The 24,537-nt window shown below is 53.5% G+C and overlaps 1 protein-coding gene and 1 long non-coding RNA gene across 2 annotated transcripts in view; one reads left to right on the top strand and one right to left on the bottom strand.

Moving 5' to 3' along the window:
* Nucleotides 1-461: 461 nt before the first annotated feature.
* On the bottom strand, nucleotides 462-24,438 carry LOXL1 (lysyl oxidase like 1). Its single transcript, XM_079129355.1, has 7 exons — nucleotides 22,952-24,438; nucleotides 8,602-8,710; nucleotides 5,543-5,680; nucleotides 4,932-5,088; nucleotides 4,483-4,578; nucleotides 2,859-2,974; nucleotides 462-781 (listed from the first exon to the last, which is right to left on the bottom strand). The coding sequence occupies exons 1-7, from the start codon at nucleotides 24,123-24,125 to the stop codon at nucleotides 775-777; spliced, it is 1,797 nt and encodes a 598-aa protein (XP_078985481.1). The 5' UTR covers nucleotides 24,126-24,438; the 3' UTR covers nucleotides 462-774.
* The window catches only part of LOC306655097, a 28,702-nt gene continuing 19,702 nt past the window's right edge, over nucleotides 15,538-24,537 (top strand). Inside the window, exon 1 of the long non-coding RNA XR_013762196.1 lies at nucleotides 15,538-22,652. This is a non-coding gene — a long non-coding RNA (uncharacterized lncRNA). The remainder of the gene's footprint in view (nucleotides 22,653-24,537) is intronic.

The raw sequence follows: 24,537 nt of genomic DNA, 5'->3' as shown, positions 1-24,537 counted from the left end.
GCACCCAGTCCCCATGTGGTTGTGTGCCCTGGAGGTAGAACTGTGATTCTCCTGTGTGTGCCCCAGCCCCAAGCCTGACATTCAGCAGCTGGGCAAGTACAAGGGAATAAGTGGCTGGTGGAGAGTGACTGAGAGAGAGCACCCTTGGGAGGGAGGCTAGGGCTGAGGGGGTATGAGGGCAGATGAAGGGGTGGGCATCACAGCAGGGCCCAGGGGGTTGGAGCCACCCAAGAACTGCTGGGGCCCTCACCCAGTGGGATAGGCTCCTTTTCCCAGGAAGTGGTCTTGGGCTTAACCCCACAGGGTTTCCGCTATGCGCTTGACACCCTCAGACTCTGGGTACCTGTCAGGTTGGTGCTGTTTCCACATTTTGCCAGGGGAAGGATAAAGCCTGAGGACAGCCCTGGAGCCAATCCAGTGGTGGCCACACTGACCAGCAAGCCACATGCGGAGTCCAGGAGTAGAAAAACCTTGTTTTATTCAGCCCGGACCTGGGCAATCTTGCTCTGTGGTATGGCCAAGATATAAAAAATAAAAACCAACAACCGACAAAATAATGTTGTAGAGAAGAGTTAGGTACAAAATGGGGCCTGGCATCCGGAATCCCTGTGGTTTGGTCCACGTTTGCTCCCTGAGGCCGGCAGGAAGGGATGCCCCTGGCGTCCAGCTACCCCTGCCTGTCGGTTGTGGGGCTGGGCTCCTCGGCAAGAGGCTGCCTGGGGAGCAGGGCCTGCTTTGGAAGAAGAGAGGTTGTCTGTCTGTCCCTCTTGAAGATCAGGATCTAGAGGAAGAAAGAGAGCAGGTCAATGGTGGCTGCAATGTGGAGCCCCCAGGCCTCTCCAGCTGGGGCTTCCCTTCCCCACTCCAGACCCCATGAGGTAGAGAAGGAACAGGCTCCCTCAGGAATTTGGACTCAAGGGAAAAGGGCTAAGTCCTGAGCCCAGGTCCAAAAGAAGGGGTTTCATGGATTCCCACCCACCCAGGGCATAGGCTCAGCATACCCCCGGCCCTCACCCCAAGTCCAGATTGTTTTCTAGGCTGTGTCAGGAGAGCTGCTACTGTCTGGAAATACTTTCTGGCTGTTTTTTTCTAACCTAGTCCTTTAAAAAAAAAAAAAAAAAAAAAAAAAAAACCTCCTTTTTCCTCTTCAGAAACATGATGGAAACCCACAGGCGTCAGTCCCTTGGCCTTTCTGGGAATGCTCCATCCGGCTTCCTGTGCAGGCTGGCCCAGCAGCCGCCTGTGGTCAGGGTCACGGGGACGCTCTAATAAGACCTGGGTCTTTCCAAGCACTTATGTAAAGAGCCTTCGGAAGGAAGGGCTTCGGCCTCTGCAGCCCGCAGGATCCCGGGGGGAGCAGAAGGGAGGCCCGGTTGCTCCTTCATCTGCCTTCTGAGGGCCCTCTTGGTGCTCAAGGTGCCCCTGGGACTTGGGATACTGTCCCAAATCCCATAGAGGGTGAGGCAGGCTCCCTGTCCTCCTTAGCCCTTAACAGCTTTCCTTCCTTTCAAGCTCCCTAGAGTTGCTTTCCAGAAACCCTCTGCCACTGTTAGTCTCTGAATGTGGAATGGCTGATTGAGATAGGCCTCCAGAAGCAGGAAGGTGCTGGAAACTCAGTTCTGCAAAAACACCAAATTGCTAGTGCTGGAGCAGGAGTCAGTGATTTCAAATACCCTCTGTTCCCTGGGTAATTGTGACCTGATTCTACTCATTATTGAACTAGTGGCTGCTGTTCCCATTTTTAATATTCATGGTATGGCATGTGTGTGGCAAGGGGGTGGGGCTGCAAGGTTGTAAACAGGTTAGTGGTAGCAGCCAAGGGTGAAAGAGCTGTTTCTAAATGAACCCTGACCTTGGCCATAGATGGAACCCTGGTGACATACTGAGCCCTGACCGTGGCACCAGACTGAGCCTTGACCCTGGTCACAGACTGAGCCCTGATCCTAGTCATACACTGAGCCCACTTTCTAGGCACTGACTGTGATCACACATTGAACGCACAGGCCTTACCTTTCCTACCTACCATCCACTAATGAGCATACATTTCGGGGGCAAAATGTTTCTCTGGGCCTTGAAATCTCTATCACCTGTCCCCACTTGATGGATTAAAGCTGAAAGTTCCAGGACTACTTTTTTCTTTTTTTAATGGAAGTGGGGTGGGGATCTTTGTGAGCTCGTAAGCAGAGGGTACCTATGCCAAGTGCTTCGTGTGAGGAATCACGAAAGACACTGAAGAGAGCCAGCCTGGAACAACAGGAGCAAAGGATTCTGCCCATCAGCCAGGTGACAAAGCCTGGGCCCAGATTTTATTAACTTCCTCCACAATGGGGACTTAGAGACAGACAATGGTCCATTTTAACCAGAATTACTTCTAATCTGGGCCTGTTTAATGGTCACAGCTGCCATTCACTGAGTGCCTCTATGTGCTGGGCTCTCGAACATGCAGATGTCAGGCCTGTAAGTCATCATCCCAAGCTTATGTGGGAGGTACCTGTTTATCCTTAAGAAAAGTAGCTCAGAGGGGAAAACTGAATTATCCAAGGACACAGAAGTCACAGAATTCTCTGCAATTCCACTTGTCTTGCACTTCCACTGAACCACTCTTCCTTCTGCTGGTTTCCACTTAGGAAATTTTAGGGAGCCACATCACTGGGCCCCAGATCAGCACCCCCCAGCCTGAGCCCCACCATGAACACTCAGCTTGGAACACTGGCATGGTCTAGGCACTTCCTGCTGAGCTTAGCCATAGCTATGTTTGGTGAACCCAAGTGTGGGTGTCTTAGGAATTTCAGGTGGCTCTGCCTGCTCCCCAGGCAGGAAAGGGGCTGGGGCAGGAAGGGTGCTGGGTGAGCACGTACTGGACAATTTTGCAGTTTGTTGTAGAAACATAGCGCCCAGTGTAGTGGATGTTGCATCTCACCACGTTGTTGGTGAAGTCAGACTCCAGAACAATGTACTTTGGGTTCACGTGCACCTGGAGAGGAGAAAAGGGAGAAAGGAACCTAGTCAAGGAGGCTGCACTTCACCTGATCACCAAGGAAAATGGTGGACAGATAGACACGGAGACGACAGAGGGAGACAGGGATGGAGAAAGACCAGGTGACATCAAGAGACTGGGAGACAGAGGTACTTAGAAAGACATGGAGAGGAAAGAAGAGGCAGTCAGCAGTTCAAGAAAACATCATCTGATCCCCTTTTTATTAGAAGAAGGAAGCTTCCCCAGGGCCAGAACCTGGGCCAGGTGAACCCTGCACAGGGCCTTTTAGGGTCAGAGAGGCCAGGTCCTGCCTCAGAGGATTCAGTAATGAGGGGCTGAACAGTCAATGTCTGGCCCACTAACTCCAAGACTCACAGTCATTCATCCTTGTGCAGATAACCCATCGGGGGCCAGTCTGATGCCGGGTGGCATCTCCTGCCTTGGAGCCTAAGGAACCTGACATTCATTGAGATGATGGTCTGAACGTGACTTGTGATTTTATCTGGAAAGGAGTTACTGGGATATAACACTGACATGTTGGGTTTGTTGGGGTGGAGACCCATATTATTTGCAGAACACTGAAGAACAGATACAGTAGAATTACTTTTAAATCCTAGCATGGTCCTTATGGGCAGGAACTGGGTATTGCTATGCTGTATACCCAGTGTATGAATGAACACAGGCCTTCATTCACGTTGATGAGTAGCTGAATGACAGATGGAGAAGAGTACCCCAGACAATCCCAGCCTGGGGAGAAGCCTGGCAGGGCTCACGTACATGGAGCCCCCTGTGAGGAGCTCAGGATGGCGCTGCAGTGAGTTGCTTCTGGCTCTTGCTTTCTGGATGCAGCCTCTCTCCCAGCCTGTCTTCCTGCAAGCCTGACCCCACTGTCTCCCCGTACCGAACTTCTGCATGAAGTGGGTCCAAGTGAACTGGCAGAGTGACCCCCAGTCTCACTTAGTATCTGCACAGAGTAGGCTGAGATGTGGCTTCTCCAGTGAGGACCTGACAGAGTGGTCCTGCGCAGCCTGCCTGGATGTATCAAGTTGGGCTGTGCATCCTTAGCATGCTTTTCTACTTGTCCCCCCAACTAAGGGAAGGGATAATGGAGTGAGTGCCCATCACTCCCCGGAGTAGGAGGGGTTGCTGCTGGAAGGGCCTCTTGATCACAGGAGCCCTCTCATCTCTCCCAGGCTGTACAAAACCTGCACCCTGCCTGCAGACCAGGGAATATATCATTGGCACTTTGTCACCTTGGGGGGATGGCATCATCACTTCCCTAGTATCACTGAAGCTGGGTTGAAGGTTCCTTGGGGTCTTTAGAGAAAGAGGAGCTTTAGATGTCTGCCTGAGACCTAGGCCCTCAGATGGGAATCATAAAACCTCGGGTGATGGCCTAGATGTGACTGGCAGCTAGGGAAGAGGGAACATGTCCAGGAGTTGAAGTTGGGGACACTGAGCATGGCCACCAGGTTGGAAGGAATGTAGGAGACCAAAGGGCTCACCTTGAGGATGTAGTTCCCAGGCTGCACATCAGTTATGTCGATCCATTGGCAGTCGATGTCTGCATTGTAGGTATCATAGCAGCCTGGGCTCAGGCCCTGGGAAAGGGACCAGAGGAGAGGCTGTGGTGCTGCTTGTCCTTTAGAGTCACCCCCTGCCCACATGCAATAGTCAGGAGCCTCCTTTCTCTGGCTTCTCCCTGGACCCTGGTCCGTGGTGGGTCTGCCCCTTAACCTGAGGCCACTGGACAGATAGACACAGAGAAGACAGAGGTACAGAAGCCAGAGGGAGGAATGAAATGGAGTGGGGAGGATGCTTGGCAGACATGGGTGAAGGAATGGATGAAAAGATAGACATGACAGCAGACATTCTGTGGCCATAAGGATGGACTGATGGAAAGATAGCCCAATGCCTGTGTTCCTATGCTGCCACCCAGCTGCCCTGGCCCAACCTGCGTGTGAGAGGTGCACGCATAGCGCTTGAGGTTGCCAAAGTCACAGGTGCTGTCCTCCAGGCAGAAGCTGGCTTTGTGGCCCTCAGCCACTTTCTTGCCCGTGGCTGCATCCAGCAGGTCGTAGTGGCTGAACTCGTCCATGCTGTGGTAGTGTCTGGGGGCAGGGGAGAGGAGGAGAGGGAAGGGAGAGGAGAGGATCTCCCATCCTGTCCCCTCCTGAGATGGGTCAGATGACCTGCAGTGGTATAGTCTCCTGACCAGTCTGGGCTCTTCTGTCACCCGGAATCCCACTCTGGTGCTCACCACCTAGTCAGGTCACCCTAGTATAATGCCTCCTCAAGGTTCCTCACTTCCTTTTTGGGCTCCTTCCTGTACTGACTACCTTTGGGCAAGGCCCTGTACTCTAGACATTTCCATCCCCTACCAAGACCAATCATTTTATGGCCATCTTCCAGCCCAGTCTGGCTAAGGCTCCTCTTGCCCAGTAATGGATTCGTGGCCGGAAACACCTCCCAGGGGATCCTCCAATGGTCACCTGCACGGAGCTCAGGCAACAAGGCCCCTGGCCCAGAGGAGGTGGGAGAGGCTGGTAAATCCTGCTCACTCACTGGTGGCAGCTGTGCCACTCCCAGGTATGCCGTGGCCGGTTGGGGAGGAAGTCTGCTGTGCCCTGGTTCTTCACACGCTGGGGGAAGCGTAGCAGCACCCGCAGGTCATAGTCAGTGGCTTCAGGGGCATAGGCTGTGCTGTGGGGACAAGTGGAGAGACAGGAGTGGGACTGGGGCATAGTGACACCAAAACCCAGAATGGCTGCATCAGGCCCTGCCCCTAGCCCTTGACCACTGGTCCTCCCATCCCACCACTAGCCTCTAAAGATACTGGCATTGGACCCTTAACTGTAGAGAGACCCTGGCCTCTCCCTCCCAACTCCACAAAGGCCTGGCTGTCTCCTCCTGTCTCCTCCTGTCTGGCCTCCATTGTGTGGCTAGAAGCTGCCCATGTGGTCCTTCTAAAGTGGCATTGGGCCTGGCAATGAGCTTCTGAGGGTTCCTCATGCCTGTAGGTGACTCAGCTGCGGACAGTCCCTGGGGTCATTTAGAAATAAGCAACCCTACCCAAGAGATTCTTATACGTCTTCCCTCCTCTGGACAGATCCCTAACTGGTGATCCAAGAATACCCTATCTCCAGTGTGAGCCTAGATATCAGGTTCGAACTCCAGGCGTCAAATTCTCTGCACTTTCCCAGTTCCATGTATGGTCCTACTCCCACACACCCAGGGAGCTGGCTTCGAGTCTGCTTCCTCTTTCCCCAATTCATCCTTTGCCCATGCTATTCATTCGGCTCAGAATTGCAATGCTTACCCAGGCCCCTAGGCCACCTCAAGTCCCCTGCACAGGGAGCTTGGATGCCACACTTAGAGGAATCTGAACAGCCCCTGAGGTCTCACTTGCAGCATACCCTCACGCCACATGCATGCTGTGCTTGTTCAGGGATAATGGGGCTACCTTTCCTTGAGGGCTGGCTTCAGGGCTAGCAACCTGCCCTCTTCCCTTCAGGGAGCATGGGTCTGGTCACTTGCTACCTCAAATTCCCAAAGAAGGCTGGCTTTGTAGGAAGAGAGAGGAGAGAGGGCAGCAGTGAAAGGAGACACACACATGCGCGCACACATACACACACACACACACACGCATACGCACACTCACGCACACACGTGCACATAGAGGCAACAGGAACAAGAAGGCAGGCAGCCGGCTCCCCTCCCTGCAGCTGACTGCTGACAGCTGTCCTGGCTGGCCTCAGGGGCGCTTCCCTGGCACTCACTAAGGTCTGGGTTGTAAGGCCAGAGGCGAGAGGTGGCCAGTTGTAGGGATTAGCTCTCTCTGAGAGTATGTCTGGACAGCAGGCAGCTCAGACTCTGTCTGCCAGAACCTAAGGCCCTCGGCCTTGTCTGGGGGAGGCTTGGAATCCATCTGTGTCTGGGTTGAAACAAAACATCCTCCTTCTCTGTGTTCGGTTAAATCCTGCCCTTCTGTTCAGCTCAGCACACCGTGGGAAACCATCACAGTCTAGGTTCTAGGCCCAGCTTGGCCGCAAGCTCACAGCGAGACTTGGAGCACATCCCTCTCCTGCTTTGGGTCCGGCCTGCATCATGACCTGGCCCAAGTCTACAGCCCACACCGCAGACGTCTTGGAGGGCCCGTCCGCGTTGGGGCTCCAGCCCTGCAGGGTTTTCTGGGTCTCTAATTCTGCACCCAGCTTCCCTGGGTGTCTCAGCACAGCAAAGTTTCCTTCCTCTGATCTTGCTAGCCCCAGTCCTCACCCTGCTTCTGCTGCCACTGGGGCACAGGCAAGGTGACACACTCTGACTAGATGAGGAGGTTTTTCAGGACAGAAGGCAGGCTGCCTCTTCCTTCCTATCTGGGAGCTCAGGTCTGGGCACCCTGAAGTTTGGCTTTGACTAAAACCCTTTGGAACAGCAGGGACTGCACTGAGGTTATAAGTTCCTCGTCGCTGAGGGGAATGATAGCAGAAACATTATGCCCTCTTCCCAAGGACAACTGAATGACAAAGACAAGACCTGAATGAGCAGGCTGACTGTGTGGTCCTGGGACCAGGGTCAATTTGTGCACTGTTTGATGTGAATCTGTAATAAGAAAAGGAACTTACACCTAATGTAAATCAACTACACTACGAATCACCCTGGTTAGTTCATCTGACACCTTTTCTTTTCATGCAAGTCTTTCTCAAAGAAAGCAATAAACTGAGTTATGTTCTGGGGTAAACTCTTCATCCTGTCACAGATGGATAACTGTTTGTGGTCAGCTACTCTGAGTGGCAGTGAACTAGAAGTTCTAGAAATGAGATAATATTGAGATTCCAAAGGATTTCCTAGATAGTAAAAAAAGCAAAGAGTTCAAATGTCAAAGCGAGTAATTAAAGAAAAACAGGTGCTTCAACATGGATGTCAACAAAAGCAATCAGTGTCATCTTTAGTTCATTTAACACAGAGAGATGTCCCCCAAACACACAGTTGAGCAGGATATGGATTGTTAATTTAGAAGCAAGTTTTGCAGGAGGCAGAATCATTCTTGAATAATGCAGAATTGGCCAAGCTCACTGCCTGGGCTCCTTTGCGTCTCTCCAGTACAATGCATAACAGGTTTATGCCCTCTGCCCCTGCTGTGACCAGGCAGAGAAAGCCTGGGCCAGCCATGGGACACAAGTGTCCTCTGTTGTCATTGCTCCATAATCCTGCATTCCTCCTTGCAGGCCCATCCACCCTACAGGACTTCCCTGGGTCCTGTGTGAGCATGGAAACATGGCTCTCCTAGGGAACCTTCTCACAGGGCAGCTCAGATCTGAATGGTTTTAGTTGCTTTCATTGTACCTCACTTTCCTAATGGGGCAACACACAATGGTCAACATGCCCAGGAAAAGCAAAGTTTTTTGAATAGTGATGCACAGGCAGATTGGACATCTGCTCGTTCCCTTCCCAGCCTGAATACTTGCAGCAGGTAAGGCTCACAGATATAGATGACAAGGTCCCTAGAGGCTCAGGCACTTGGTCAGGGTCATGAGGGTTGTCAGCAGCTTAGTGTGAGTACTGGTTATGGGTGATTCCCAGGGACTGTCCTGAGGTTCAATAGTTCTTCTTTGTCTCCTTACCTGGCCAGACACTTCTCTTCTGCTGCACAGCGCAGGGAGTACAGGTGGGCTCTCTGCACATAAGTGGATGCCTGTACATAGTTGGGGTCCGGGACCAAGTCAGGGAGACCTGGAGTAGGCAGTGGGAGAGAGGGAGGGAGAAAGAACATGGCATTGAGAGGGTCAGGCTGCCCACTGCTAATGCCCAGGCACCTACCCGACCCCAAACACTAGTTGCCATTCTCCCTGGGCAGAGGGTCCTGGGCCCAGGAGTGGGATCAGGGAATTTGGGCAGCAGGAGGTCACCCCTGGAGTTCTGTGTTTTGAGAGCCACTGAGATCTCCTGGAAGAACTGGGACACAGGCAAGAACTGGGAGACAGGGTGGAATTTGGAGCATAAGAAAGGGGAAAGGTGTTCTTGGCAGGGGGAATGGCCTGGCATGAGCAAAGGCCTGGAGGCAGGACTGAATGAACCAAGTAATTTCCTGACAGAAGCACTCCTTCCATGTCCTTATTCCCCAGGCCTCAGACACCAGCCCCCAATGCTCTCTGCTTCTCTCGCATTTGCAGCCAGCGTCCTTTGTGAGCCACCAGAACTGCCCTGGGCTTCTGGCCCAAAGAGGGCCCCAGAAGGCTCTTGGGCAAAACCAGGTGGATGTTGGCTGGCAGCAGGTTGTGGGCAGGAAGGGATGGGCGGGAAGGAAAACAGTTCCCCAGAGCAAGCTGCTGACCAGGCAGAATTCTGAGCCACTCCAGGATGCTTCCCTCCTGGCACGGCCCCTCTTCCTGTCTCCCCTTCACCTGCTACCACTTCTGGCCATCAACCCCCCAGACCTGCCCACACCCTCCCCTGTTTAAACATCTGGTGTACAACCTCAAGGAGTGCCCCAGCTCCCTCCCTCTTCCAGCCTGTGACCACTCCTTTCCCAGGCTGCCCCAGAGCCAAGGGTATGTGCTTCCTGCGCCTGTCCCTTCCACCTCGCCCGCCCGCTGTGCATGGATTAGTCCCAGTTAATCCAGTTATTATTAGGAATAAGTGGAAACCAAACTCAGGTGTCCAGACCCCACCTGGCAGTGGAATACAGAATAGTTTTTTTTTTTCCTTCCTGTCCTGGGGTTGAATCCAGAGCCCTGTAAATGCTGGGCAAGTGCTCTACAACTAAGCTACATCCCAGTCCTTTTAAAAATTTTATTTTGAGATATTTCAGGCTGGCCTTATAATTCTCTTGCCTCAGCCTCCTGAGTAGCTGGGATTACAGGTGAGCACCACTGTGTCCAGCTAGAAAATATGATCTTTTGTTATGTTTTGTTTTTTGATACTGGGGATTGAACCCAGGGGCACTCAACCACTAAGCCACATCCCCAGTCCTTTTTATATTTTATTTAGAGACAGGGTCTCACTAAGTTGCTTAGAGCCTCTCTAAATTGCTGAGACTGGTTTCGAACCCAGGATCCTCCTGCCTCAGCCTCCTGAGTGCTGGGACTGCAGGTGTGCGCCACTGTGCCCAGTGAAGAAATGATCTTGATATTAGGAGTGATGGGGTGTGGGGTGGGGGGAGGTGGTCAGTGGGTTATTCCTAGAGTCCTGCACTCTATTCTAGTTCGGCCACTGGCTTAAAAGGGGAGTGGGGCCTCCAGTCCCTTCTCTCAGGCCTCAGGGACTCTGTCAGGCTAGTGATGACAAGAGGCTGTAAGTTCCTCTTGGTTTCTTTAAGCCCTCTGTGCTTGGGCTTGAAGTGGAAAGGCAGACAAGGAAGGGGACTTTAGTCATGGGGGCGGGGGAGTTCTTAGTCCCCTTTCTTGCTGCCAAAACCCTCTCCTTAGTTCTTAGTCTCAGACAATAAGGCCAAGAAAGGGAAGTCCTCTAAGGCTTTGACAGAGGTGTCTCCTTGCATGCACACACAAACCTGGGGCTCCCAGGCCCTATTCCTGCTCCCCCTGGGGCCTGGGCCTCCTAGGGGAGCCTGGTCTAGGCAGCCAGTGTGATGTCACCTACTTGGAATGGAAAGGAAATTTGGAGTACAGGGTGGGTGAGGATGAGGTGGCTCCTGGCTAATGGGGGACTTCTTGGCCAGTCTAGGTCCTCTTACTTGAGCCCCCTGGAATGTTTGCAGTCATTTCCCAAGGGACCCTTAGGCCCTCAAACCAGCTGGGAGCTGGTTCTTACCCTCTGGTTCCTGGAAGCTTCTGGAGGAAGGGTGAGAGAGAGAGAGGGACGATTCCCTTCTCTATCATCCAGTGCCTCAGCAATAGACAGGGGTGGGGCAACTTAGGCTGAAGTCTCATGGGACCCAGCATTCAGCACCAGACAGTCTGCCGCCCCCACCCCAGGCCCGGTTTCAATAAATACTGCACAGATGGCTCCACAAAACTTTTCTGGCCTGACCCTTCCTCTCCAGGCCATTTCATAAGCTGGCTATACAATTCGGGGATGTTGGGAGAGACACACTAAGAGGCCGCCAGGGGTACTTGGGGCCTGTTGTGTCAGTCTCCAGTTGAGCCCGGCCCATGGTCATAGGCTAACCCCTGACTGGCCACACATGGAGCCCTGCCTCTGGTCACACACTGAACTCTGATCCTGGTTTTAGGCTGAGCTCTGATCCTGATCTCCAAGGCCTGACCCTGGAGATACACTGAGCCTTAACTCTGGCCACACATTGAGACTGGGCCCTGGTCACACACTGAGACCTGGTATCCATCCACAACTCTGAATGTCAGTCTTACTGTCCTCCATCTCTGTCCACAGATGATGGGCTAAAGCTCTGTATTTTAAAAAAGAAAGAAAAAGAAAAAAAAAAAAAAAAAAAAAAAACTTAAAAAGGAATTTGCTTTAACATCATCTATCCTTTCTTTTAGTTATTTGTTTGTTTGTTTGTTTATATCATCATCTATCCTTTCTGATTAAAACAGAGTGGGTAGGTTTGTGGAAAGGGTCAGAGTGGTAGGGGAGGGACACCTGTACAATATTACATGTGGGGATTCTGGAAGAGACCAAGGACATACAGCTCAGGGATGTTGGCCACAGTCTGAGCCTTAACCCTGGCTATAGAAGGTCATTCTCTTTCTCCTACTTTTGAGCAAACACAGGCTCAAGCAGAGGCCTCCTGCTCCAGGAAGTCTTCCCTGATTGGCAGTGATATTCCAGGTCACACACATTTATCCTTTCACTATCCATGGTATTGATCTATAATTAGATGTAATCAAATTCAACTGTGTTTCCTCCCCTCCAGACTAAGGGCTCCCTGAGGGCAGGGCCTCAGTGACAATCCACAGTGTTCAGGAACCATGGCTTTGGGGATTACTGACTTGGCCTGTCAGGCAAGCTTCTTTAATGATTAGTGGCTCAATATGTGGCTCCATAAGTGTGCTCCATCTGTAACCCCAAGATACCAGGGCACACATGATGCTTTTGGAAATGTAGAGGAAACAGGCTCAGAGAGGGCAATGAATTTGCCTATAGTCACACAGTGAGTCAGGGCAGCCCAAGGAGGAGCTCCTGAGTCCTGACCCTCTCCCAGGACTCTTATTATTTTTCCTTCTATAAAAATGAATGTTTTAAAAGGTATAAGCTATACAGTCAAATACACAGATTTTAGGAGCATAGTTTGGTAAGTTCTAGCAAATGTTTATGCTCTGTACCCACTATCCCTATAAAGTTAGGAACTGCCACCACCATCTCTATCGTTCCTTTCCAAGGAAATCCTCCCTCTCTGCCACTCCAGGTAACCATTGATCTGCTTTTTAATGATATGCCCTTTCTAGTACCTAACAAAATTACTCTAACCATTATCTTATCCTTTTCTTTCTGACCACCACCAGTTCTTCCTGTGACTCCCTCCCCTAAGCTCCCCCATCCTGGCTAAGTCCCCTACCCCTGTCATACCCTCATTGCCCTGGGAATTCAGACTGAGTCCTCCCACCTCACTCTCAGATCCCCTGCCGAGGTCCCAGGGAACAACAGGCCACCTCCCTCTGCTGGTATGTTTTTCCAGGAGGAAACAATGCCTCCTTCTCCCTGCTGCTCTCCCAAGGGACATTCCATCAGAAGGCAGGCCTTCAGGCTTAGGCTTGGGCGTGAGGTGGCGGGGCAGGGGGTGCTGGGGGGAAAGGGTTGATGTTGGAAGGGGATAAGTGAAGACTTGAGTGACGCTGGTGGGTGTAGGGCTGGGGGGACAGTCTGCAGTTGCTGGCTTGTGGGGTACAACCATGCCCTCCAGGCAGGATGGTCAATATGAAGTTATAATCAGAGTGTGATCAGCCCTCATCCCAGGAAGGGCACACTTAATAGAAGTGTGGGGAGGGGGAGGGCCTTTGCCTGCTCCAATCAGAGGGGGAGTCATCAGTCATCAGGGTGCAATTCTGAGGAGGGGCTGGGATGTCTTTTCCAGCATACACAGTCATCCAACCCTTTGGCCTGGAACTGGAGATTCCAAAAATGTGGGTTCTGGTGGGATCTTTTCCCTGAGACTCCTGTATTTATAAATGTAGAGAACTAAATTAGTCATAGTTCTCAGTTCAGAGCAAACTGAGCAGTCCATGGTCCACCCATGCAAGGCTTCTCTCGTCTTATTGATTTTAGCCTTCACCCTCATCCCGACCCTCAGACATGCCCCCGAGCACCAGTGGCAGCAGTGCATTTGAGATGGGCATGTATTTTTAAAGTCTATAAAGTATTATAAGGTCTCACAGAGCCCATGCTTTCTTGGTTTTGAAGTCAAGGTAAACTTTTGAGGTCTTTCAAGAAGGTTCATGGCCTGTCATTGCTAAACAGGAGCCCCAGAGTGCCTCTCCATGTCCCATCTAGTCAGTGTCCGGGAGGAACTCCCAGGCAGCCTCTGACCCTCTGCTCGCACTCATGCCACAGTGAGCAGCTTGGCATGTGCCTCTCGGGCTGGGAGGACAGATCTCACTCTTCTTAACCCTGGGTCACCTTCTGCCTTGCTCAGCTTCCTCCTAAGCCCCCAGCACCACTGAAGGCTGATCAGAAAGCTGGGCAGATGGTCTCTCTCAAGCTCCCCAGGGAGGTCCTGGTCACCATCGGTGTGCTGCCTTCTGCAGCCAGGAGGGAGACTAAGCCTCCCCTGCTGTAAACTTTCCATGTGGCCTTGGACTGACAGGGTCCCTTCCTAGGCCTCACTTCTGCACACCTGCGTTTTATCCATTTCAGATTGCCCCCCACCTCACTTATGGCCTGGAGCCCTGTGCTAGCCCTCCCTGAACACTCTTCCCCAGAAAGAATGTGCTGGCCATAAGGATTCGTACTGCCGATAGCCCAGGCAAGGATGGTGGGGACACTGGGTTGGAGGGCAGCAAAGATCCTTGGGATGGTCAAAGCCAGGTTGCTCAGCTGGGGAGGGGCAGGATAGGAGATGACTGGGTCCTAAGGCCATTCCATAGGTAGCTAGCCACTGGTCTGGGGAATGTTATCTGGCCCCAGTGGGCAGAGGCAGTGAAGACTCTGAGCCAAGGGTAAAGGCCCAGCACTCTGCATTCTAGCTTGCCCCTGCAGCTTCCTCTGCAGGTGACCTAGGACCCAGAGGACCCACCATGCTGACTCTTGGGGCCAGTGTCCCCAGGACAAACCCACCCTGCCCTTCTGCCCAGGCTGGGTCTGGCACTGCTGGAGGGCTCAGTGTCTTCCCTGGTGGGATCCAGTTGAGGCCCTCTCCTGGGTAAGATCCCAGAGGTAAGTTCACTACCTTGTCCTGCCTGTGTTCAGGGTCACCTATCCAATCTTCCCATTGCCAAGGTCCCTTACCCTTTCTTAGGCTCAGTTTCCCTATCTGAATGATGGGGAGATTGGACTAACTGGCCCTTGAGCACAGGTTGGATGGATCCATAAACACTTGGAGATTAAAATACTTTTTCAGAGTTATTCAGTCCATTCCCTAGCCTTGGGCAAGAGCCCGGGACCTCTCATGACCTCCACAGCCCATACTTCATCGGTCAGGAAATTCTCCCACTGTCTGACCTAAATCCTTCCTGCTTCATTAGAAATCTGTTCTCCACTGCTCAGCAGGGAGGGCCCTGTGGCTACAAGCCTGTCACTGCCCACGCCTCACCTGCTTCCCTCTTGGCTTCCCCTTTTCCGTGGGTTCAATCAACCTCCTCTCTGAAATCTGTCTTCACTAGGCCGCTAGCTCCCCAGGAGCAGATGACGGGAGGGGGAATGCAAAGGAGCCCTAATCTCTTGAGCCCAGGGCTGGAGGATAAACAAAGTCCAGCAGGAACCGATCAGTCGGTTGTGAAATATGTGCTGAGCGGGATGTTTTGACTAGTGTAGCCAGACTCTAGAGGAGCCCCTAGGTGGGGGGAAAGCAGAAAGCTCTACCGAGCACAGCATTGAATAAAGATGAGCCAGAAGTGGGCTTGCAGGGCAGAGCTGGCAGCTCTGAAACCTAGGAAATGATCATCTAATAATCAGAACACTGAGTTGTCCACACCAGCCCAGAGGTGCCACAGCTGCCTAGGAGAATCCACTTTGCCCCAGCATGAAGGGACCATCCCTATCTGGGCCAATGGGTTATGACGCTATAACGTCAGGCCTAGAACCTTCAATGGCTCTCAACTGCCTACAGAATCAAATCTGGATGTTTCAGGGTGGCAGCTAAGACCTTCTGTGGTCTGGCCTTTACCTGGCCTTGACCCTAAGGATCAGGAGGCAGCTCCTTAGCCTGGTTCTACCCACTGTGCCCTGGTTCAGGAATTCCCTGCTACACAACCTCTCTTTCTCTCTCTCTCCCTCTCTCTCTCATGCTACGGAACCAAAGCCCACCTTGTCAATCCTGACCTCCCCTCGTCTGCCGCCGTCCTCCACCTTCTTATAGCACTTGTCTGCCACCCCCCACCGACTGGGAGACAGTCCAGCAGCAGGTATGGCCCTGCCCCTGTGTGCAGCAGGGCCACCAAGTGGAGTGGAGGGGATGTGGAGGGGATCAGTGTGTGTTCAACTGAAAGGGCTGCCAGGGAAGCAGGCTGGGCCAAGCGAGAGAAGGGACAATGTCACTCTTGGGGGCTCAGCACCTTCTCCTCTGGCTCTGCTGCCACCTCTTTGCACACATCACTCACATCTCTTCCCAGTGTGACCCAGCCCCTGCCCTCCAAGCCGTCCTGACCCTCACTTCTCCTCTTGCTTCATTCAGTTCCCTCAGGTTCTCTCCCTGTCCCTGGAGATCTTTCTCAGTGATCTGAAATCTTCATCTTTCTTACAAACCCAGTTCCTTCTGCAGCTTCCCATCTCAGCTCAGGTCATCCTTCCAGCTGCAGAGACCACACACCATTGTACTATCCCTGGCCCTTCACTTTCTGTCACAACCCACATCAATCCATCAGGAAATCCCATGAGCTCCATCTCCAAAATATACCCTGAATCTGATCTCCCACTACCCCCATTGTTCCCACTGTGCCTGGGCCCCTGGGAGGCTACTCTCAATCTGTAGACCTGACCGCTGCCTGCCCACTCCCAGCATAGCCATTGGACCCCTGTTTAAATGGCACTGCCCAGTCAAATTCTGCAGTGGCTCCATAGTGCACTGAGAGTAAAAGCCTCACAGTGACCCCCAAACCCCTGTGTGGTCTGGGCCCTGTTACCTCTTCCTTTTATGCCTCTAATTTTATTCCACTTTGTCCTAACCACACTGGAACACACTTGAAAATCCAGAGAATTCCTGCCTTAGGGCCTTTGCACTGGAGGTTTGCACCTCTGGAATGCTCTTCCTGCAGACAGCTGCAGGCTTCACTCATATACCTCCTTCAAGTCTTTGCTCCGATGTCACTCTGACCACCTAGGCAACCTTCCCCCTACTCTGATCTTCTTACTTACCTCCATGGCATCTATCAAGTTCTACTACTTACCTGTTTATTATGTTTATACATAAAATACAGATCCATAAGAGCAAGAATTTTGTCTTTCTTTTCACTAATGAATACCCAGTTCTAAAGCAGTACCCAGTGCATAGTAAGGCACTAACAAATACTTATTGAATGGCTATATTTCCTCAGGAGAGGATATCTGCCCTCTCAGTCAGACAAGAGCCCCTGAGGTCAGGGGAAGGGGGGGGGGTGGCACTACCCTTTGCCTGTACCCAGCAACTAAGCTTATCCCACACATAAATAGCAGGAGCTGGGAGCTGGACACAATGAAGGGCTTGGGTCACTCTGTATCCAAGGAGGCTGATCTCTTGCTAGTGGGCTCAGACCTTGGCAAGGGCAGGGACAGGCCTGGGGCATTCCTGAATTCCCTGCACCCAGCTCAAGGTCTGGTACCTGCATGCCCTCAGAGAGCACATGCCTGCACCTCCAAAGGGTCTGGTATCATCTGCCATGTAAGCCGGGCCTCAGTCTCAGACAGAGACTGCAATTGATTGCAAAAGTCCTTTCTTTTGAAAAAGGATTTGCTGTGGGCTTGGAAGACCCATGTTTCCAGTTGGCCCACAAGCATGGGGAAGGATGGGCTATCTATCAAAGTTTTGATGGCAAAGGCCTCTATCCCTTCCTGCCCTGACATTCTGAGCCCCTCCCCACCCACATTTCCAGGTATTTGTGAAATGCCCAGTTTCCAGGGTGCTTACTACCAATGGGGAGAAAGACCCAGGCCCTATTCTCACTCTGTAATCCAGACTGCACACACAAAGGCCCCTGGATCCAGCTGCCCGCGGTGAGGAGGTGGTGAGGTCAGGGCCAGCGGAGGGAACAAGGCTGAGCCTCTCCTTCCATCCCCCACCTCCCAGTCCTGCTGCTCCACAGGAATGCTGGGCACAGGAATTGGAAGCAGGTGTGGGCTGCCTGAGCCGACCTCCGCCTCCTCCCTGTTCCCTTCCTCTCCTGCCCATTTGAGCCATTGCCCTGGGGAGATTTCCATGTGTTCTTGGCTTGGAAAGGAAGCAGGGTGGACGCCACCGGCTGGGAGCTATTGGGGAGGGGTGCCCCTTCTGAGACCAGGGGACCTTAAAATGGGGATCCCTGGGGTCAGGAGAGAGGAAGGAGGGGGGACAAGAGGCCAGAACTCCCTGGCCAAGTCCAGCAAGGCATTAAAGACTTCCCACGCTGTCTCCCCACCATGACCAGGAGGGAGGTGTGTGCAAACACAAGGCAAAAATCTAAATTTTGGCGGGGGAGGAATATAAGAGGGACCATGAGCACTGAGACAGGTGACACAGGGTATAAAAAGTACTCTTTCTGAAGGGCAGAGCAGAGGGAGGGTGGTGCAGCCCAGTGGAGGGGTCGGGGTCCTTAGGTCCAAGCTTGACCACTCCTAGCCCTGTGACCTTGGGTGAGTTCTCAAGGCTCTCTGAGCCTGGTTTTTCATCTGTAAAATGGGAATGATAACACTATTTCACAAGACTGTTGGGGGGATTAGATGAGAAGAAAAGAGGATAAATACTTGGCACAATGTCCCATAAATGGCAGCTGCTACTATTGTTACTATTATTTAAAGCAGGAGCTGTCTCCGCCCACAGAAATGGGCCAGGCTGAGGCCAGAGGAGGTGTCTTGCAAGTGAATGATGAGAGAGGAGACAGAAAGTCTGACTTGAGGCTTCCTTCCTAAAGAGGCTGCTTGAGATGCCGTGTTTGTTCAGACACCCAGGCCCCCCTCTCTCCACCGCTCATTTGTCTGGCCCTTGGTAACTTTCTTAACCCGAAGATTCCATTTCTTTCTGTAGAAGCAACTAAGACAACTTCAGGGAAGGAAGGAGGGATGCTGAACTGTGACTCTGGCTCCAGAGAAAGCCACTTAACCTCTCAGGGCCTCAGTTTTCTCACCTACAAAATGGGGATACTAGTGGTACTGTCTTCTAGGGCTGTTGTAAGGACTCCAACCATACAGCACCAAGAGCAGTGACAGGGCTATACACGTTTTGGAGCCTAGAATGAGGATGCCAAGGCCTTGCTCCAACCCACGCTGGGGAGAGACTGTTCACCTCCAGTTTTTCATGTCCACTGTCCTGTCTCACCTTACAACTGTGCCCAGAATATAGTAGCCAAATATCTGTTGACAAGGAATTCATGATCAAATGAATGAGGGAATAAGTGAAGTGTGCCAGATAAGCAATAGTACACAGAAACAAAATTTAAATGATGCATGGTTAAGAATGCCAGATGGGGAGCCATGCAAACTCTCATCCTGTTTTCTCTGTTAAAAGTCAGCAAGGGAGCCCGTATCACTTTAGCTATAGAATGGGACAAATAGCAGTACCTGGTGTGGACCTGGGAATTAGAGGAGATAATGTAGGAAGTTCAGTCAATGGAAGCAGAATTCTCCCCCTGGAGGCAGAACGGAGAGCTGAGGTCCAGAGAGGCAGTGGCGGTGGAGGGGCCCAGCTCACACCCTGCCCTGCCTGGCAGGCTGAGCATGATATCCTCCTGGGCCACCTCAGTGCACTGCAGAGAGTAGGCCTGGACTCTTTGAATTCCAGCTCAGCTGTACGCCACTGAATGGCCTCCTTAGGCCTCAGTCATCGCTTCTGCACCAGGAGCACTATGATCACTAGGGGCTTGTGAGCAGGAATGAAATTGCACATTTAAGCCACTAAGATCAGAAGATGCTCGTCAGAAGATGCTTGTTATTATCTGTACCTTAGTGCTGTAACTCTAGAATTTTTGAGTGGAGGCCTGTTCTATCCTTCTCTGAATTTACTCCAAGCCTGGTAGAGGAGGAGGTAGGGAACCCAGAAGGCCCAGGTGAGCTAGGGGCTCAGTAGTCAGGGGGGAAGTGGGGGTAGAGATCCAGGGCTGTTCTCAGGAACCAGGGATCCCAGTCTGGCCTCTTGGGCACAGAAGGCTGGACAGAGAAATGGAGTTACCTAGAAGCACCCTTAGGTATGGGTAGGGAAATGTGGCATGTGACCCCAGGAGCAATACAATCCCACATGAGCTACAGAGGCCTCCAGAAGGAAGGAGAAGGAAAGGAGAGGAAGGAGAGGCCTACACTGAGGCAGTGAGATCTTGTCCTCATGGCCCTAGGGAGTCACAGAATCTTCTTCAGCCGATGAGTAAACTGGTCAGCACTACAAGGGTTCATGTGCCCTACATACAGGGTGGTCTGGAGAGGGAGAAGTTGAGACCAGGGGAGCAGGAAGGAGGCAGCTATGGCTCCCTCCTGGCCTCTGATTGGACAGGGATGAAGGACACATGCCAGGCAAGGCCAGCACAGCCATCAGAGATGGCCCAGGAGGACAACTGGGGCAGCCTGCTCCATGTTCCTTTCACAGGGTTGCCAGAGCTGGTGAGTGAGACCAGGTTGAAAGGGGAGGCCCTAGAGGACAGCTACGGTCTTCTGGGGTTGAGAGTCATCTCCGAACTAAGACCCCAGCTCAGAGAAGCTGAGGTGGTGGGAGGCAGGAGCTGCGGAGGATGTTTGAAAAGGAGGGCCCAACAGCAGTACAGGACAAGGCCACGTGGGAGCCGGCTCCGTGCACGGGACACAGCAGGCCTGGGAAGCAGTCGGCCACCCTCCAGTCCTCTCTGTGAGAATGTGCTGTGAGAACTGGCTCAGGATGTAACCCTCTCGGAGCCTCCGTTTCCTTCTTTCATCCTTTCCAGCTACATGTATCAGAGTTGGAGACAATGGTACTGTAGGAAACCCTGGGTAGCCCCAGCACCAGGGTGGGAAGGAAGAGGGTACAGGCGACCAAAGCAGAAATGGGCACAGAACAGGCACTTGGAAACCAACCACACATGGAGGGACGTGGGCGGTGCTCACATGTGTTTGGTGTTGTGAGGACACATCCACGCCCACACACACACACAGTCTGCCAGCGCCGGGCCTCAGACCCCTGGGTGTGTGGCCAGGAGGAATGAAGTCAGTCTCGGAGAATCCGCCCTGGGCTCCCACACCAGGCCTGGGGGTCTGATCTCAAGTACAGGACTTGGACTTCTCTGGGCTGGGATTTTCCACGGTCTCAGCCTAGCAGGGTGGGGAGGGAAGAACCAATGATGGGGGAGACTAATGTTCCTACGCTGGCTTCTTTGTGAGCCCCCAAAACATGCCCCCGCTACATCCCATTTTCTTCATGATTAGGGGAGGGGTCACCTGTAGGATGCTGACAACTGTCCCATGTGGCAATGCTAGGACACCTCATCCTCTGAGAAGTTCTTCCTGAGCCCCAGCCCCTTAATGGGGAGGCCCCTCTTCTGGATTCCCATACTCCCTTGCTGCTGGTGCTCACCTAATCACAATGAGGTGCCTCTTCTGCTGTGCATGCCCCAGAACAGAGCCTGGACTGGATGCATCTCAGCCTGCTCAGCTTGACACCTAGGACACTACCTTCAGGGGAGAAATGTCTTTGACCCAAAATGAACTGTGGGGCTCAGGGGTAGTGACCAGAGGCCCTGCTCAGCACCCATCACCACCTCTCCAGATATGGCCCTGCCCTGCCCCATCCTACTTTGAACCAACTGGTTTCCTTAATAGCCTATAGGTCAAAGAGGGGTCCTAGAAAACTGATTGGCTTGAAGTTCAGATGCCTAGTCCCAAGCCTGGCTCTGCCAATATTGTGGCATTTGAGGTCTCAATTATCCCCTCTGCCCAGAGGTGGGGCCCTTCTGGCTGAGCCTCACACTGAGACAACTAAGAATAGCTGTCACAAAGATGGAGCACCTGACAGGTAAACATCTCCTTTAAGGGGCTCTTGCAGCAGTTGGTGCATAGCTGTAATATAGCCAGTTGCAAGATGCTTCAAGTTTCTGGTGACAACCAGGAGGGATGGATGGATATACTCTTCATCACATTACATAAAGGCCCCCCATCTGATTTATTCTGAGCTCCTGCAGTTCTCAAAAGTGGGGTTCAGTGACCAACTCAAGTGCTGCACCTTGGATATGTGAGAAAGAGCACATCCAGGAGACACTTGTCTCCCTGGCTTTGGGCTCCAGCAGCACCCTCAGTAGTAGCCCTTCACTGAGGCCATCTTGGCTGGACACTGGGCACCATTCTCATGCTGACAGAGGCTGAGGAGTGGAGACTGCAGCTGTGGCACCAGCACCACCGTGGGCCATGGATGGTTCAGCAACTGTGATGAGGAGCAAAGAATCATGGACAGAGGGCACTAACAGCAGTCGGAAAGAGGTAGGGCAGAGTGGACTGCATATGTCTCATGGACCAAAGAGCTGATAGCACCACAGGGACAGGAGTAGCAAGAGGACACTTGGACAGTGAGGATGGGCCCATGGTCATCCAGCCCTAGCCCAGTTTGCTAAGAGCACTTGTGGAGTCTGCCCATCTGACACAGGAAGACTGGCTCCACCCTTGTGCCCTTATGTGCAGTAAGTGGCTTGGCCTTTCCAAGAATAGGCCACATCTTCACTCCTTCTCCCCACAAAGCCAGAGGAGGCCTCCTTACAGTTGCCTTCTGGGACCTTCCCTTATAGCTGGACTAGGGTGAGGCCAGTGAGGCCCTGGCCTAGGCTACAAAATTTAAGTGGGCACCAAAACAAAAACAAAAACAAAAAAACTCCAGTAACCAAGATAAGTAACATTTAATGCAATAATAAAAAAAAAAAAATCAAAATCAATGCACAAAAATCTGTGAGCAAATATCCAAATTTCATATAAAGACAGGACCCATGTTGATGTTTGAATTTGCCTCAGGCACCCTAAGGCACCATTATTGATTCTATTTAATATCTGGATATACTTGTTCGTCGTGAAATTGGAAGTGTTTTTTTTTTTTTTTTTTCTTTAAAAAATTCTTTTAATTATTACTTATCTCAATTACCAAGTTTTTTGGTGCCCCCTTAAATTTTGTGCCCATGCCAGTGCCTCACTGGCCTCTCCCGTGCCAACTTCACAGATTCCCCATCAGGGGGCTCTCAGTCATCTTGCCTGAATTCCTACCTGGGGCAAAGGCTCCCCTCAGATCAGCTTAGCCAGGGCAAGGTCGCGCATGCCCAGTTATGGGGAAGCGGCACAATTAATGCCTTTCTGACCCTGAAGAACCCCAAGGGTTCTCTGCTCCTGGCTTCTCCCTGTGAGCTGGCACAGGGGCATTTCCAGTGATGGGAGGAGGTGCCTGATTGGAATGAGAAAGAGTTAGGAAAAAGGGCTCCTTCCTTTTGTCCCCAGATGACCCAAGGTAGGTCTAGTGCCCAAAAGCCTGGCTGGTGCTTCCATCCCTTATCTCCAAAGCCACGGTGAGAGCCTAGACCTGCCTGGCTAACTCCTGACACTGACTGATGATGCCTGGATGAGGGGCAGGCTGGGAGGTGAAGCACAACAGGCTGGCTGGAGCTAGGTGTGGTGTGGGGTTCACACTCAGCAGCGCAGGGGAGGACTCTGGTAGGGGATGGAGAAGGGGTCTGGCCGCCTGGAGCAGTAGACCATGAGGTCGGGCAGAGAAGCCTTAGGCCGCGGGCGCGCAGGTACTATACTCACCACGACCGTTCTGGTTAGGTCTGTACACGCTGCCCACGCTAAGGCGGCCCTGCTGTGCGCCGTTCCGCTCCCCACCCGGCGGGGGCGCGTCGGAGCTGCGCACTGGCAGGTAGGGAGGCTCCAGCACACGGAAGGGTGGCTGCGGCTCCACAGAGCGCGGCGGTACATAGGCCTCGGGTGGCATGTTGGCGTAGGGTGGATACCAGCCGAGGCGGGGGTCGCCGCCATAGGCGGTGCCGCCGCCGCCGGGGGTCTGCGCCACATCGGGGCTGGGGTCGGGGTAGGCCTGCTCGAAGCCCGCAGTGCCCTCGTTGTACAGGCTGTGCGAGTAGCGGCGGTCCAGGCCGTCGGGGGGCTGCGGCTGTGGTTGTGGCTGCGGCTGCAGCTGCGGTGCATAGGGCCTCTCCGGGGCCGGGTAGAAGCCCTGGGCGGGATACTCCGGCTGCTCCTCGCCGCCACCGCCGTACTCCTCGTAGCGCGCTCGGGGCTGGAAGGGGTAGATGACCCCCGCCGAGGCCACGGCCGCTGCCCCTGCACCCATGCCACCGCCCGCACTGCGGTAGTACACGTAGCCCTGGTCGTAGGTCCGCGACGCGGGGTCGTAGTTCTCGTACTGGCTGACGAAGGGCGCCTGCGGGTAGGGAAACTGCTGCGGATAAGAGGGCGGCTGGCGGTAGGTGGTGGCGAAGGCCGAGGCCGAGACCGAGGAGGCGGAGCCCCCGTGCCGTTGCTGGGAGACGGAGGTGCGGGCCCGGGCCATGCCGGTGCTGTCCCCGACGGCCACCTCGCGCCAGTTGTCGGGCACCTGGCCGAAACCGAATGGGTGCCGCGCTTGTCCGCGCACAGTGTCTGAGCCCACGCGTCCAGGCAGAGGCAGAGAGGGCGCCTGCCGACGCCGGAGGCCCCCCTGGCTGCGCCGCTGCGGGGCCTGGGGTGCGCCCGCCAGCAGCACCCGGGAGCTACTCTCCGCGCGCTGAGGCCCGGCGGGCACATACTCTGAACCCGAGTTGAGCAGGCTGTACACCTGCCCGTTGTTCTCCCACTGAATCAGCTGCCTCCAGCGCCCAGGGTCCGAACCTTGCCCCGGCGGTGCCTGCTGCCCGTGCACCAGGATGCACAGGCAGGCGCCCCACACCAGGGCCCCCAGCTGCCAGCCGGCTTGGACCAGAGCCATGGTGGCCCCTCTGCAGAGGGTCGGTGGTCAGAGAGGATCTCAGGAGTGGCCCCCCGTGCGTACTTCTCTTCCCACGGCCTCGAGGACAGGACGGTTCCTTGCCTGCCCCAGCTCTAGCTTTGTCCATCCTGGCCTTGTCCCGAGCGGGACGACTCCTCCGATGACACCATTTCGAGGCCAAGGGGTCAGGGCAGGGCAGGGGCGGTGCCCAGGGCTGCACGAGGCTCTCCGCAGGGCACGAGCGAGCAGGACCGCCTGGGGGCCTTACATGGCCAACCCCACACTGGCTGGCCGCTGGGCTGGCGCTTTCCCACTCTGAATGAATAAGCAACAGGCTGGGAGCGACGGGAGGTTTCGGGCGCCTGGTCCGCCTGCTGGGGCCTCCTCCGCGGGGCCCTATGGCCCGCCGGGT

Source organism: Sciurus vulgaris (genome assembly GCF_902686455.1).
Source record: "Sciurus vulgaris genome assembly, chromosome: 2".
Classification (NCBI taxonomy): Eukaryota; Metazoa; Chordata; class Mammalia; order Rodentia; family Sciuridae; genus Sciurus; species Sciurus vulgaris.
Note: the sequence above shows the minus strand (reverse complement) of the source record. Positions and strands in the feature narration are given on the sequence as shown.